The 14,586-nt window shown below is 34.9% G+C and overlaps 3 protein-coding genes across 3 annotated transcripts in view; all 3 read right to left on the reverse strand.

Annotated features, from left to right (window-relative positions):
• The window catches only part of LOC117326619 (receptor-type tyrosine-protein phosphatase alpha-like), a 35,440-nt gene extending 30,303 nt beyond the window's left edge, over positions 1 to 5,137 (reverse strand). The window contains exons 1-2 of the mRNA XM_033883379.1: positions 5,042 to 5,137; positions 2,693 to 2,893 (exon numbers count right to left, since the gene is read on the reverse strand). Of these exons, the coding sequence (XP_033739270.1) occupies positions 2,693 to 2,893; positions 5,042 to 5,120 (280 nt within the window). The 5' untranslated portion in view covers positions 5,121 to 5,137. The remainder of the gene's footprint in view (positions 1 to 2,692; positions 2,894 to 5,041) is intronic.
• A 3,552-nt stretch (positions 5,138 to 8,689) lies between these two features.
• Positions 8,690 to 11,831, reverse strand: LOC117326372 (receptor-type tyrosine-protein phosphatase-like). Its single transcript, XM_033883095.1, has 3 exons — positions 11,680 to 11,831; positions 11,384 to 11,519; positions 8,690 to 10,971 (listed from the first exon to the last, which is right to left on the reverse strand). Exons 1-3 carry the CDS (start codon positions 11,799 to 11,801, stop codon positions 10,903 to 10,905), a joined length of 327 nt encoding a protein of 108 aa, XP_033738986.1. The 5' UTR covers positions 11,802 to 11,831; the 3' UTR covers positions 8,690 to 10,902.
• A 178-nt stretch (positions 11,832 to 12,009) lies between these two features.
• LOC117326620 (receptor-type tyrosine-protein phosphatase zeta-like) lies at positions 12,010 to 14,076 on the reverse strand. Its single transcript, XM_033883380.1, has 5 exons — positions 13,989 to 14,076; positions 13,507 to 13,580; positions 12,881 to 13,006; positions 12,157 to 12,273; positions 12,010 to 12,027 (listed from the first exon to the last, which is right to left on the reverse strand). Exons 1-5 carry the CDS (start codon positions 14,074 to 14,076, stop codon positions 12,010 to 12,012), a joined length of 423 nt encoding a protein of 140 aa, XP_033739271.1.
• Positions 14,077 to 14,586: the final 510 nt, after the last annotated feature.

Below are 14,586 nucleotides of genomic sequence, written 5' to 3' on the forward strand. Positions count from 1 at the left end.
CGCCATGCCATTCTCTAAAGGTTATCGGTTACTGGTTCTCGTACAATTAATCACTGGCAGTGAAAGGGTTATGTTGGATACTTCCAAACGTCACAATGAATACGTATATAATACCCAGGACATATTGCAACTTTGATAAACCAGAGAGTGGTCAGGTGTGAACCCACTTAACGACGGACGAGGAGGGAGAAATCGAGCAGACAAAACTGACGTCTTGGAAATACATGTTTACATTCTGACTATATCACTTTACATTTTATTATCCAGTGCCCATCGCTTTTAACATGTAACACCTTTAGATACACTTTTAGGGTTTTGAAGTATCAGATTATGTTAAATTGGGTCGTCTGCCAGACTAAAGACATTGTCAATTCATACTCAATTTCAAACAATACTCATCAGACGTATGTATATATTCCACATTGGATGAAATCACTAGATATAAGATAAGTATATAATCTTGACAACAGTAAGGAACTTGTCTATTTGTCAGTCTGTCTGTCTTTTTGTCTGTTGTTTGTCCGTCTGTCTAGTGAGTCGTCCTTTTGCAGAAGGAAATAGTGTGTTGTATTGTTTAAAGAAAATGTATCGGTCGCTTTAACCGCTCTAAACAGTGAATCATTAATATAAATGTATTTCAAGAAATACATATTGTACACTTAATGCTTTGAATTTCAAATTATGTTCCGTATAGATAGAATGTAATGATATACTGACAGAATTCACATAAAAATGTATCACAGTAAAGGGAAATATGGGCACAATGGTCAACTCCACATTTTACATGCTTTCAAGTATTCTCAACAAGTATGCAAAAGTCAACATCAAACGAAAAATCAGAAAACGGCAAGTACATTGGCGCAATACATTTTTAGATACATTTTACTACACTATATAAAACACTGTTGGATACATTCTAGTTACAATACAAAACTCTGTTAAATACACATTTTTTCACAATAAATAAGCTTTAATTATCTGGAAAATATTAAGGAGCTTATCAAAACAGGTAACATATACCTTGCAAACATTTTCATTTAAGTCTATAGATAGTGTCGATGAGTTTTTTTTTAAATGACACATATACTCTATGTAAACCCGAAATCAAGAACACCAAGACTCTATGACATCAGCCGCTTACCCAGGCTCTGCTAATTACGTAACCAGCAAAAACAACTCAAAATTATTTGTATGACAATTTGAATTTCTCAATTTGTAACGTCCGCTCTCCATAAACACGGGACGTGAAAGTTCTTTTGGGATGGTTGTGTTGCGATAAACATAATTCAACACAGGATATAAAGTTAACTTATATTTATTAATCCACATGAAAATCCCAAAGGTATAATCTAATCCTATGAAGTTTAATCCATCTTCCACACTATCGCCGGCGCGTTCACACTTAACAGTTCACACACATTCAAACAAGTCAAAAGCTACATACTCACATTCGAACGGCACTCAGGTCCGTTTAGTCTGAAAACTATTGGAGAACTCCCTATGCAAAACGCCGAAGTCTTTTTATATCCCCCAAGAGTTAAATAATATGTATAAATTGAAGATGTGGTCAATTGACCAATCCTGACCTTTAACCTGAAATACAGGCGTCTCTAAACCCCTATAACGTCATTTCTAATTATAGCTCTAGGCACTGACCACTGGTCCAACGGACCGTGCACGTGTGCTGCATAATAACGACTGACTTCCAGATGCTACCGTTTGGTTATTTGACAGACAACGAATGAAGAGTGTAAACCTAAAACGGGTTAATTAACTACTTTTCTAAGGGAAGCAACTCGAATAGATTTGGCTGACTATGGCGTTTACATGGGCTTTCTATACTAGGTAACGTTGAACATATAACATGTAATACTTGTCTTTAAATAAAACGTACCTACTTAACTCTTAAATATCCCTAATGACATATGATACAACCTATCTATTTCCTAGTTCACTACAAATTGTTGATTATTCTTTTCTACATGTATAATGTGACATCCCAGGTTCCAATACCTACAATTCTAATATATCCAATGTTTAAGGACTTGTTTTCATGATACCCGTGACGGTTGTCGAATGCTAACGAACAAATACATAACGCTAGACTTCTCGAGATGTAGGTTGACGGTGACAATGGCAAAGTTGAAAAGTCGTAATAATCATCTCATTTGGAATTATATTGCGTTGTGCCGTATGAAACCAGCCATGTGAACTGTTTCCCTTTTGGTTCAGTGTTCATATCGAGAGTTTCACACAATTAAATCGGGCCTAGATTTATATGGTGTTGTCGACGAGACCGAAGACGCTTAATGGCCTGGAACTCGTACTATCATTCTCTTGTAATTTTTAAGGGTCTCAAAACAGAATTTGTTGATATTTCCTCCTCATTTTTCGACTTTGAGTTACCATGGCGGTTCCGCTATAACATTGAAACCCTCTGCGACTGTTGTTAGCAGACCGAAGATGTCTTGATATTTTTGCTTAAGAATAATTTATAAGCATAAATCACTATTCTATTTTTACTGTTCAAATATTGTTTGTGTCCTAGGGATATTAGCTAAGTATATCGTACCATTACCAAGTGACCATTATAATAGAATGTGTTGTTTAGATGGGTTTTATTATGAGTGTGATCTTATCATATTAATTAAATATGAAATTATATCATTTGTGGTAATGACACTAAACTCACTTCTGTAATATATTTTGATCCTAGTTATGGTCATCAACTCTCCCAGATCAACACGCCACCAGGCCGTCTTGAGACCTTGCCTCGTATGTGTACAACAACCAGCATCGAAGTCTGTACAGTTGTCCACAACTTTACTTGCTACATATTTAGGATTCCCCTGGTCACTACTTTGAACTGTTGCTTTACTTAGGGCGACGTTACCTGCAATAAATGAAGTATTAGTTCATACCTTATGAATTGAAATTAACGATGTTCTGACATATCTAATCATATAATCTTCCCTTGCCTTGAAGATGTGATAAATTATAAATATTCCAATATGATAATTTCCATCCTTCTATATGTGTTACAATAATAACCCTCCTTATTGCATTGGCAAAACCGACTATTTTGGTAGATACATGCACATTAATGGTATATGGATATTACCTCCCATATCAATTCACGTAACATTTTGAATGTATACAACAAAGCATTCTAAAATCATTTATTAACCATTCATTTAGATGGTTTTTAGTACCAATTTATATTGTTGACATATTCAGGTGAGGAGAGAAATGTTATGTGCCCCCGTTCATGTTCAAATTCTCAGCGAGTTCATTCTGTTATCTTCTATTGATAGCGCTAATGAATTATTCCAGGATAATATTCATTCAAGGTTTATTTTCCTTCTGAAATAGCTCCAATATAGAAATGTTACAAGACAAAAAATAGATAACACCTATAAAAGACATATGTGATGCATGTTGTGTGATAGGTGGTGAATAGTCTGTAAGCGCTGTAAAATCTAGCACATACGTACTCGCCACACGCATGCATTTCGCACGCATGGCAGGCCGTCCTTAAAAGACCTAAGCTGTTGATAGGACGTTAAACAAATGAAACCAAACCAAACCAAACCAAACATCTTAAACCGAAATTCCAATATGATATATTTTCTTCCGCATTTTTCATGAAGTTCTCTCCATACTACATTGGGGATATCCAACTGTTTTTGTTATCTGAATTAACACGGTTGGTGTATAACATCACCTGTCACATTCATTCACGACACGATTAAAATGCATAGACAATATTACGCAACGTGTAAGTCTCTAATAATCCATTTACTAGTGTCTATTTCAGTACCATTTCCTATTTCAGCATATCTCCCTGTTCAGGTTCAAAATTTCAGCGTGCTGAAACTTGATAGAGATTTTAATATCTAAGAAAGGACAAAAGGTCAGTTAATGTGTGTAACGAAATGAGTTGATATAGTTAAAGAAATTAAAATAAATTCAATACGTGTAAATAAAACCGTAAGTATCAGAGGAAGCCTTCAACATTCAACTCGTTCCCTCATGAAGGTGAAGGGAGAACGTCATTGGAAAAGGAGTATAAATATTTCATTTGTATTTGGGAAAAGGAGATGACTGGTGGAGGGACGGAGAGTTAAGGGAGTTGGGAAAGCAGATATCACAATAGTGAAGGACTGATAAACTGCCGACCAATGTCACACAACCTGAGGTATGAATAATCTTTACAAACAACATACAATAGTATTGTGTTACATGGTCGAAGAAACTAATATTTTATACTAAACCCGGGATTTGCGTGTTAACATACAATAACGTTGATTCTAAAAATAAATCTAAAACAAATAAACTGGAGAGATAAACATTAATGCTAAGATGTATGTGTATATAAATTGTCTGTATTTATATAACTGACCATTAAGATTCATACCAGGAGCGCTAAAAGTGCCAATAAAACATTTTTGAAAAGTAAAAGTTTCTCATAGTGTTATGTGCACCGGGGGTACAACGGAGCGGTCATCCAAACAAAAGCTCGACGTTGCTATATGTTCTTCATATCAATGTTTTAATTTCTACAAGTTTTTATATACTTTCCGTCGATATATGAAATCATATATACTTTTTTGTTACTGTTGGGCCGATGACAATGATTAATGCTATACCGATAAACATGTATCCATGGTGATATATATCATTGTCATTACACATTATCGTTTGTTGTATCTTGAAAGGGACTTGTGAATAGGTCCAAGATGTAATTCATGTAAAGTAAACAAATGTAGTATATTTGTATTTAAAACATTTCGAAAATTTACTACAAAACAATAACACTTTAATATTGAAACAGTCGTTAGTGTATAAATAGTTACATGGTGAATGACATGGCGATCCTGGAAGTGATTAATGTCAGCTATTACGGAATAACATACTGAAACACTAATTACCGACCTGTCCAATCAGGAAGTGAAATTACCTACCTCAAATTAAGTATTATTAACTATAAACATGTACGTTGTTTAGTTTTACTATTTTCAGTTTGTATATAAGTACTTACTTTCAGATCTTACAGTATAAAATATGACGAACAGGACCAGGATCACACCCCTTCTCAACAATATCTTTTCCGTCGTCATTCTGATTTTAATGGCGACTCCACACCAACAAGGAAGTTAAATGTACAGTGTTTAAGGTTCCTGTTTCAAATATCAAATGACTGTTTTGGACGAGGTGTATTTTATAATGACAACACCAACTTGTTCCAAAAAATGAGTCAATAGCTATTTAAATGGTGTACTTTATTGCAATACAGCCATACAATATGCACACACTTTCAGATTTCTGCTAACACAAGGCGTAAAAAAACTGCCGGTATTTAAACCACGAGGTTCAAATGATTGCAATCTAGCTGGTAATAATTCCTTTTTGTAGGCTGTCGATTTGACAATGATTTGTTTTATTTCTGCTTTGATTTTAAAAATCAAGTGTTCTTGCCATGATAATAAACGATTCTAGAATAAACAACAATATTATATCTTTAATTATGAAGTTGCCCTAATTGTTCAGGCCTGTCTATCTATGACATTCTGTTATCTGATCTGTGTTTAGATATGTTTGATGTGCATGTGGATTGTTTCAGTATCTTATATAATATCTAACTGTATACGGTGATTGTCATACAGTCCTCATACCTTTATATATCATGATATGTTAAGTCAATCGAATACAATGATTAAATTGTATCAAAGGGTTTGATTTCGACAGGTAAGTTTACACTTTATTAACGCAAACCCAAAGTAATGTCACTGTAGCTTAAAGCATGTTTCTCATGTACGTTCATATGTATGTGCGGCCATTTCAACATGAGACAACCACCAGACTTGTCACTCTACGGTCAAGAGGCATAACTCCTCTAAAATGCAGAGAGAAGTGGGTGCTTTAATAGCTTAGCAGGGCTGTATACCCTAAAATAGCCACCATTGAAGGACAGTCAAGTGTACAATGCACGTAGGAAGCCGAATACAAATAAATGCAGTATAGACATAATCTGTGTGCTGTGGTCTAGGAGGTTGTTTTCAGAAGTTGTGTGACTGGAAGTTGTGTTTAAGGACCATATTCCTGGAAGCGTTGTGTTCAAGAGCTGTGTGGTGAGAAGTTGTGTACTTGGAGAGATGTGCTCAGAAAACATGTTAAGTGCTTGGAGAGCTGTGTGCTCAGAAAACATATAAAGTGCTTGGAGAGCCTTGGGCTCAGAAACATGTAAAGTGCTAATGATATATGTCATTGTGTATTTTATCAGAATGTTAAATCGTTAGAGATATCTTCAAAACTTACGTTTATGGAGTTTTAGGTATGCTAAATATATAGTCATATCCAGTCAACTCCGTCACCTGAACCTTGTAGATTACCATAATGAGTCTGGAAGTCTTTTGCCCTATGTAACAGTGATGGGACATTAGGTGGCAAGATATCCAAAACAATATACTACCGGTACAGTGCTTTACATAAACCATTGAAACGGGTTGGAACCGACAACAAAAGCGTCGTGCGACTTGAGGAAAAGACTATGTCATAACACGGTTACGCGGGATAAATAAACTTTGAGTTAAAGAGAAAAACAATAATTCATTAATTAAATAGGATATATGAATTCATTTGTGTAATATTTAATTAATGAATATTTGTTTATATTTTCTTCTTTCTCTAGTCAGGAAGTTCATAAATGTTTACATGTTCATAATGAGGGCAGCCTTTTCCTGTTTTCAGTTTATATCTTACTTGTAAGCACTTGCTTCCAGATGAAGCTGTATTAAATATGAAGCACTCCTTTTCTTAACAATATATGCGCCATTTCTGAACTTAATGACGTCTCCACACTAACAAGGAAGTAACATTTAAATTGTTAAAGGATTAAGATCAAATAGAGGTTTGGACAAGTTGTATTTTGATATGACTATACAAACACGTCTGAAACAGCGGTTTAACCCACCTACATGTTTGTGAACCTGATACTACCCTGTAATACAAGCTTACAGGGAGTACACGTCTGTTTCCAGTAGGCGTGCATAAACAAATGTTAAGTTTGCACTCTAGATATTCAATATCATTACTAGGTTTTTACCTTGCTATTTAAGTCTGGCGATTTGACAATGATTAATATCCGTGCTTTGAAATTAAAACACTACTGTTATTATGAAACGTACTAAATTTCAAAACGCATATTTTTGTAACATTATAATATATAATAGCTAACTATATACGCTGATATTAATGTGCGTTCGGATTGTAACATACTATCTAACAGCTAACTTTATAAAGTGGTATTAATTAGCGTTTAAATTGTACCATTATAATAGCTAACATATCACTGTCGGAGAAAATATTTGAGATAGGGCATGTTTGGTACCGTACTTTAATTTTTTCCCCACATGCATATTTCTTATAATAAAGGGAGGCAGCTCCTTATATAGTAGTCTCTGTATGTCTAAAAGAGAAATATGTTTTGATATCAACATTATGTGTAATATTTGTCTATATGTCGTTAGTTAACCAAATTCAGGTAATATACCTTTAACTGTTTTATTTTTATTGTCATTACCGTTATGATAACTGTCTGTCATTTGTGATGCGCGGTAAACTACAGTATATATTAAGTCTAGTTGAAAACGTCACTTTTGTCCACGTAGGACCCTAAGGGGTGGGGACTTTACATTTCCAATAAAAATGGCTGGTCTCTAGTCATGAAAAGTTACTCAAAATTTCAGTGGGAAATCGTTTCATTGTTTCTTAGAGAAGTTGAAGAGGTAACCTGTTTACGAACTGACGATGCACGACACATGACGACGGACAAAATGCTATTAGAATTAGTCACTTGAGACTTCTTTAATGAAAAATTACAATATTCTTATAACCCAGTTAGCTGTTTAAGGCGAATATTCAGTGCAATTTCCTGTTAGCCTTTATGTAGAATATTAATTGATCATACGCTTGTCAGTTATCGTGTAAGCATCAGTTCAATTTCAACAATCTTGTATTGCTTTTCAATAAATCAAATGGTTGACTACAGACAAAGCCTATGTAAATCCTTCCAAATTATTACAACAAAATTAGCATTGACATGTATGCAGTGGTATCCAGTATTACAAGTAAGAGGGGATACTCCAATTTATTAAAAAATGTAAAAGAAATTTATTACATCATTGATGTTCATACCATTGATGCAGATTTTCTGGTGAGTTGCTACGCAAATTCCGAGGGCTACAGTTCTTGTTTGTAAACATGTCGACCATTTATCCAATGGAAAGTCAAGACAATTCGTCTTAAAATCTGCAAATCATGTATAAATTGGAAGATACCCCGGACAGAACCTTGTTGGTCTACTGCGTTTACTTCCGATGAAAAAAAAAGTCAGTTGATACTCGTTATTTTTATTCACAAAGATAATCTTTCAATCTTTGTAAATCTTTCCCTTTATTCCCTAGCATCGAGTTATAACCTAACTTTGAAAAATAAACATGATAATAGAAAATGGAAAAAAAATATTTGAATGTTGAACACACCGTTATAACAATTATAAGTAATTGATGTTTTTTTTTTTTTAATATGACAACATGTAATCACGGATTTTTTTCCTTGGTCTAACATTGATGTGAATTAACAAATACATTCCTATAACACTGTTTTGACGTATACGAATAGTTGGAAATAAAAGGTAAAGAAAATTTAAAAATCAAATATGACATTCAGCAATTTACAATAAGTAAAATTGATGTATATACATTGTAAATCAATGTAACAAGTATAAGCAGGGTTATCAACATGGAAATATAACAGTATCGGAAAAACGTAGTTCTTACTCCAGTGAGAGTAGTGATATAAAAGTATATTTAGCGCAAGTAGAACATGATTATTGGTAGTGATTTACCTTATAAAGACGGTCATCGTTTATATTTGTATAATAAGATATGAGGCAATGTTACTTGGCTTAAAACCTGTAATGCAGCATCGCTCAGGATAAACTTGATGAAAAGCCGGTCAGCACATTTCGTTTAATTCTGATAAAAAATTACAAGTTAAATAAAATGAATGTGAATAAGATTAAATATCTATTAAGATATATTGATAGAAACGTTCATCTGAGAGCAACAAATTACAAACACTGACAAAAAGTGATAGGTCAAACATCAGTTGTGTTAATAATTCTATAAAAATGTAATTGGCTTATGGTTTTATGAGCAACATTTTGTCATCTGATTGAATACATGACTTAGTTAAATGTTCCTCTGTATAACTAACAACACAATTACTTCCTAACGATAGGAGCGAGATGCATGATAATTAATGGATAAAACAATCAGGTTATGTATATGTGAACAGATTGGTTGTCGTCGCGTCCTTGACAAAACAAATGTTAACCTATAGGATTCAGATATTTACAAGATAAAATGTTACAATCACCACAGCAAGCTAAAGTATATAAATAGTTTCCTTGGATGATTCAGCATTTTCACTTCATTGTTAAAACTTAATACAGCTGTAACATATCGCTGTTTACTACGGAAACAATTCTAGAGTATGATTCTTCGGTAAACTATTAAAGCGAAAGCAGTACATTTAAAAACTTTCCTTATAGTCTGTTTAAAATACATGTTTTCAAGTACACGGCGATGGTATCCAGGTACTCGTTGAGCAGTTGATGTACACGTCAGTGGTATCCAGGTAATGCTTAATCAGTTCATGCACACGCTAATGGTTTCCAGGTACTCATTAATCTGTACAACTACATGTCAATGGTATCCAGGTACTCATTAATCAGTTAATGTACACGTCGGCGGTATTCAGGTACTCATTAATCAGTTCATGTACACGTCGGTGGTATCCATGTACTCATTAATCAGTTCATGTTCACGTCGGTGGTATCCAGGTGTTCATTAATCAGTTCATGTACACGTCGGTGGTATCCATGTACGCATTAATCAGTTCATGTACACGTCGGTGGTATCCATGTACTCATTAATCAGTTCATGTACACGTCGGTGGTATCCAGGTACTCATTAATCAGTTCATGTACACGTCGGTGGTATCCAGGTACTCATTAATCAGTTCATGTACACGTCGGTGGTATCCAGGTACTTATAAATCAGTTCATGTACACGTCATTGGTATCCAGGTACTCGTTAATCAGTTGATGTACACGTCGGTGGTATCCAGGTACTCATAAATCAGTTCATGTACACGTCATTGGTATCCAGGTACTCGTTAATCAGTTCATGTATACGTCGGCGATATCTAGGTACTCATTGATCAGTTCACGTACACGTTAGTGGTATACAGGTACTCATTAATCAGTTCATGTATACGTCGGTTGTATCAGGGTACTCAATGATTAGTTCATCTACATGTCAGTGGTATCCAGGTATTCATTAATCAGTTCATGTATACGTCGGCGGTATTCATGTACTCATTAATCAGTTCATGTACACGTCGGTGGTATCCAGGTACTCATTAATCAGTTCATGTACACGTCGGTGGTATCCAGGTACTCATTAATCAGTTCATGTACACGTCGGTGGTATCCAGGTACTCATAAATCAATTCATGTACACGTCATTGGTATCCAGGTACTCGTTAATCAGTTCATGTATACGTCGGCGATATCTAGGTACTCATTGATCAGTTCACGTACACGTTAGTGGTATCCAGGTACTCATTGATCAGTTCATGTACACGTTAGCGGTATCCAGGTACTCATAAATCAGTTCATGTACACGTCAGTGGTATCCAGGTACTCATGAATCAGTTCATGTACACGTCAGTGGTATCCATGTTTTTATTAATCAGTTCATTTACATGTCGATGGTATCCAGGTACTCATTAAACAGTTCATGTACACGTCGACGGTATCCAGGTACTCATTAATCAGTTCATGTACACGTCGGTGGTATCCAGGTAGTCTATGATGACGTTGTAGCAGTATTGGTACTGGTCCTGCATTTGAAATAATTTCATACTTATCGAAAATGCATAAGATACACACATTATGATCATTATAATTGCATAACAAATTAATGGGAAAGGGAAATTACTCTTCCATACCAGCTAAGCTAAGACTGGAAATTACAAAATAAGAAAAGATTCCGCGTCATCCAGTCAAGAACAAACGCGGATAATATGCCTCAATTGAGTAAACCACAAAGAAAGCAGAGGGCAAATGCAATAGAAACATTGATAAATGGAGAATGGAGTATCCCGGTAAGATAAGACTTTTATAATCAGTTTGATAGAAATATTAAACAGTAAGTCAATTCCCAATGCAATCAGGACCGCCATGAAAGTATCGATATTATCAACTGAAGTCAAAACAGTGTTCTTGGAGTAGTTGAAATGTCAATATACGTACAAAATTTATCACAAATGCTGGACGTCGCACAAGCAGCTGACGTGAAATCTGAAAGATATCTACTTCTTCGTCACTCTTCATTTGGTCTCGGGCATTACTGATACAACAGAACAGCCCGCTCTGGGAATAGCCATCACTGAAACATCAAAAGAGCATGAATGATATTATCATAATAAGCACAGACTCAAAAGCTTAATGTCTTTCCTCCATATCCTCAACAACCGTCAATATCAAGAAGAATTTGATAACGTCTAACAAAAGTATATTATAGATAAATATGAAGGTAAACTACATACCGACACATGACTATTGTTGTCTTGGTATCGTCCGATTTGCGTCTGCTGTCAATAAGTTCCAGTAGGTAAAGCAACATGGACGAATCCTTGGGGACTGATGATTCTCTACCCCATCCAGTCATATGGAACACTTTAATAGTGGTATTGAAGCTATTTTCCTGAAAGGAATCAATTCCATTTAGGAAAGACATATTATTTGCATGCAATGGGTAATGGCCATAACCAAAGATTGCAGACTGCGATTATAAGTATGATGGATAGGGATTTTCCACTTAAGGGGGGTGGGGGGCACAAAATGTTGTTAAAAAACGAAACTGTCTTTTCTGCAGGCTATGCCTTTTCAGACTCCTTCATATCAGAGAAATAAACATGTTCATTTATCAGTATTCAAGATAGCATATATTTAGCCAGAATTTTTGAAATCAGGATTCAACAAGACACATCAAAACTTAAGACACTACAAAACATCCATCTTACCGTGTTTTCTATTGCGATTTCTAGCAAAGCGACATTTGCTATTGTTGAAGACTTTCCTTTGTGTTCCAACGTAAAATTCCCGATGGATTTATCTTCACCTTCCCCTGGAAGCCAGTCCTACGATAGGTAGAATGCAATATCTTCTGATATGGTCATATACCAATATGTGTCAGGCAATACTAGACTTCTTGATAACTATTTTACAGAGTTCATTTCCTTAAACAGATGCCAGACAATATTTGCTTTTGTTTCATCACAACGAAAATGTTTTGGAGTATGACAGGCCCATCTCAAAAAACCATGTGTTGCTCCACTGTGACGTCACGAACAAATAATGTCACAGACTGTAACGTCAATGTAATCAAGAAAAGTCTTTCAAAAATAACATGTCGTAATGAAAGCTAATTTTGATGGTATTCAATAATTTGTTATGTCTATGCATTCATGTGACAAGTTTACGTCAGTATAATGAATTAACCCCATATTAATTTGATGTTACATAGGTACTTTGTAAGATTTTATACCTTTCCGGTTGTAATTTTGTAACGTTTTAAATGAAATGGTTGTTAAGTCAATTACGTAATGTTAATGAAAACCACTGTCACCAACCTGCAGTTTGAAATGATTCTATGATACCAATATGAACAGATGAAATTACAGTTTTTTAAATAAAGTGCACCTCGAGCTTCTTCGTTGCGTTACAATTGTATGGAAATACACTTACAATGTCGTCCGGATCGATGATGACAATTGTTTGACAGTTGTGCTCCATTATCATCGTCAAAAAATCCACCACGGTGTCCTCCAGAGGAGTCTGTGTGACGATGTACCCAGTTTTGGATGTATAGGACTAGGTCAAAGGAAAACGGAATAATTGCTTGCATGTGAATGAAAGGTTGATTACATGTGGGAAGCAATGTAAGAGTGATCACTAGGTATGTGTACTGGTTTCATGTGGTAATACTGTCACAGACATTTAGTGAAGTAATCATAGAGGTAGACCCAACATAAAATCCTTCAGGACTTCAGTATGAAAAATGTTAACGTTAAGATTGACTCTTTCACAACATCTCTAAATAATCTCATAGCACACTTTTTTTTATTCGTATCAGCATGGAGATATACCACTAGTTCCCTTATCGTTGCGTAATGCATATCCTCCGTTATATCATTGAATGGTGGGGAAAGGTGACCAAGTACAAGATTTGATCTAAAATATCACCCGTAATCACTTTTTAACGAGCAAGTTCTTTGATTCTGATTAACTTACAGACATACATAACACACACATACTAATTAATCCATTTCAACAAGGTGAAACAAATGCCACATAATACGCATATTACTTACTGGCACTGACACGGCATTTATGTAGTCCGTTCTACAGTCAGTATATGATCGAAGGTACGCCCTGAACTTGTCAACTGAACAGAACCAGAGGAAAACATCAATCACAATATTTCCTTTCCTTTAACAATTTCTGATAATTCATATGAAGTTAAGAAGTCGAATTTTAATCATACATGGTAGTCTATGACTGGTTGTGTAATGTAGAGGTTTTATGTTTTAAAAACATGCAATTCATCACTACAATTGTTTAATTATTGTACATTTCCATTGCAATTATACTCTGTTTCACAAAACTCGTTTTAAATTTGCTTCAGATTTAGGGTAAAACACGAAAAAATTTAACTACCGTAAAATACTTTAATTTCAATGGTGATTGTTCAAGGAAGACGTCATTTGACGAGAGAATTTTGTGAGTTTGAATACGTTTGCCAAACATTGCTTCATGTTAATAGAGTTTTGATTGGAAAGAGGTTATTTTTTACCTGCAACGACAGATAAGGTTCTGTTCTTCAACTTGTTTGATGGCAGTAAGGCGGCTCTGTAGTTTGTCTCATTGTAAGCTGGTTTCATAGTTTGTGTCAGCTAAATGAAACGTTTGTTGCAAAATCATTGAGTGATATCTTTGTAGATATCTTTTTATGTAAACTGCAAGTAAAATACACGTATTGATATAGAGACCCTTTTCTTATGATGTAGAAAAATAACATAATTTTACGTTCTAGAAGTCTATATTTCAGCAACAGGTTTATTATCAGAATTCTATTACAGAAAATGCCAATTGTATTAATAGTAAATTTTCTCTTGCAATTGTATTGATATCAAACGGGAATACTCTATATAGAATTAGAGAGTACCTGGTATTCCTTTCTTAGCTTTGTTTGGTTCGTGGGGCCGCCATTTCAGAGAGCAGTAAGTGTCGCGTGGTACTTCATTCTTGGAATCAGGGTGTCTGGCATATCGAAGGCTTCTATAAGGAGCTAGTGTACAGCTATGTATTGTTCCTATATAAATGAATGAATCAGTATTACTGGCATTTAAAGTTTCATAATTTCTACACGAACTTCAATGTTATAGGTTTCA

The sequence above is a fragment of the Pecten maximus genome, chromosome 4 (assembly GCF_902652985.1).
Source record: "Pecten maximus chromosome 4, xPecMax1.1, whole genome shotgun sequence".
NCBI lineage: Eukaryota > Metazoa > Mollusca > Bivalvia > Pectinida > Pectinidae > Pecten > Pecten maximus.

Excerpts from the sequence above, each read along its gene's own strand:
- LOC117326372 (XM_033883095.1), bottom strand. The coding sequence starts at position 11,801 with ATGACTGGATGGGGTAGAGAATCATCAGTCCCCAAGGATTCGTCCATG. Across the intron at positions 11,520-11,679 it reads ACAACAATAGTCATGTGTCG|TGATGGCTATTCCCAGAGCG; the intron begins GTATGTAGTTTA and ends TTGATGTTTCAG. Across the intron at positions 10,972-11,383 it reads CAGCATTTGTGATAAATTTT|GACCAGTACCAATACTGCTA; the intron begins GTACGTATATTG and ends TTTCAAATGCAG.
- LOC117326620 (XM_033883380.1), bottom strand. The coding sequence starts at position 14,076 with ATGAAACCAGCTTACAATGAGACAAACTACAGAGCCGCCTTACTGCCA. Across the intron at positions 13,581-13,988 it reads AACCTTATCTGTCGTTGCAG|TTGACAAGTTCAGGGCGTAC; the intron begins GTAAAAAATAAC and ends GGTTCTGTTCAG. Across the intron at positions 13,007-13,506 it reads TAAATGCCGTGTCAGTGCCA|TCCTATACATCCAAAACTGG; the intron begins GTAAGTAATATG and ends CCTTTGACCTAG.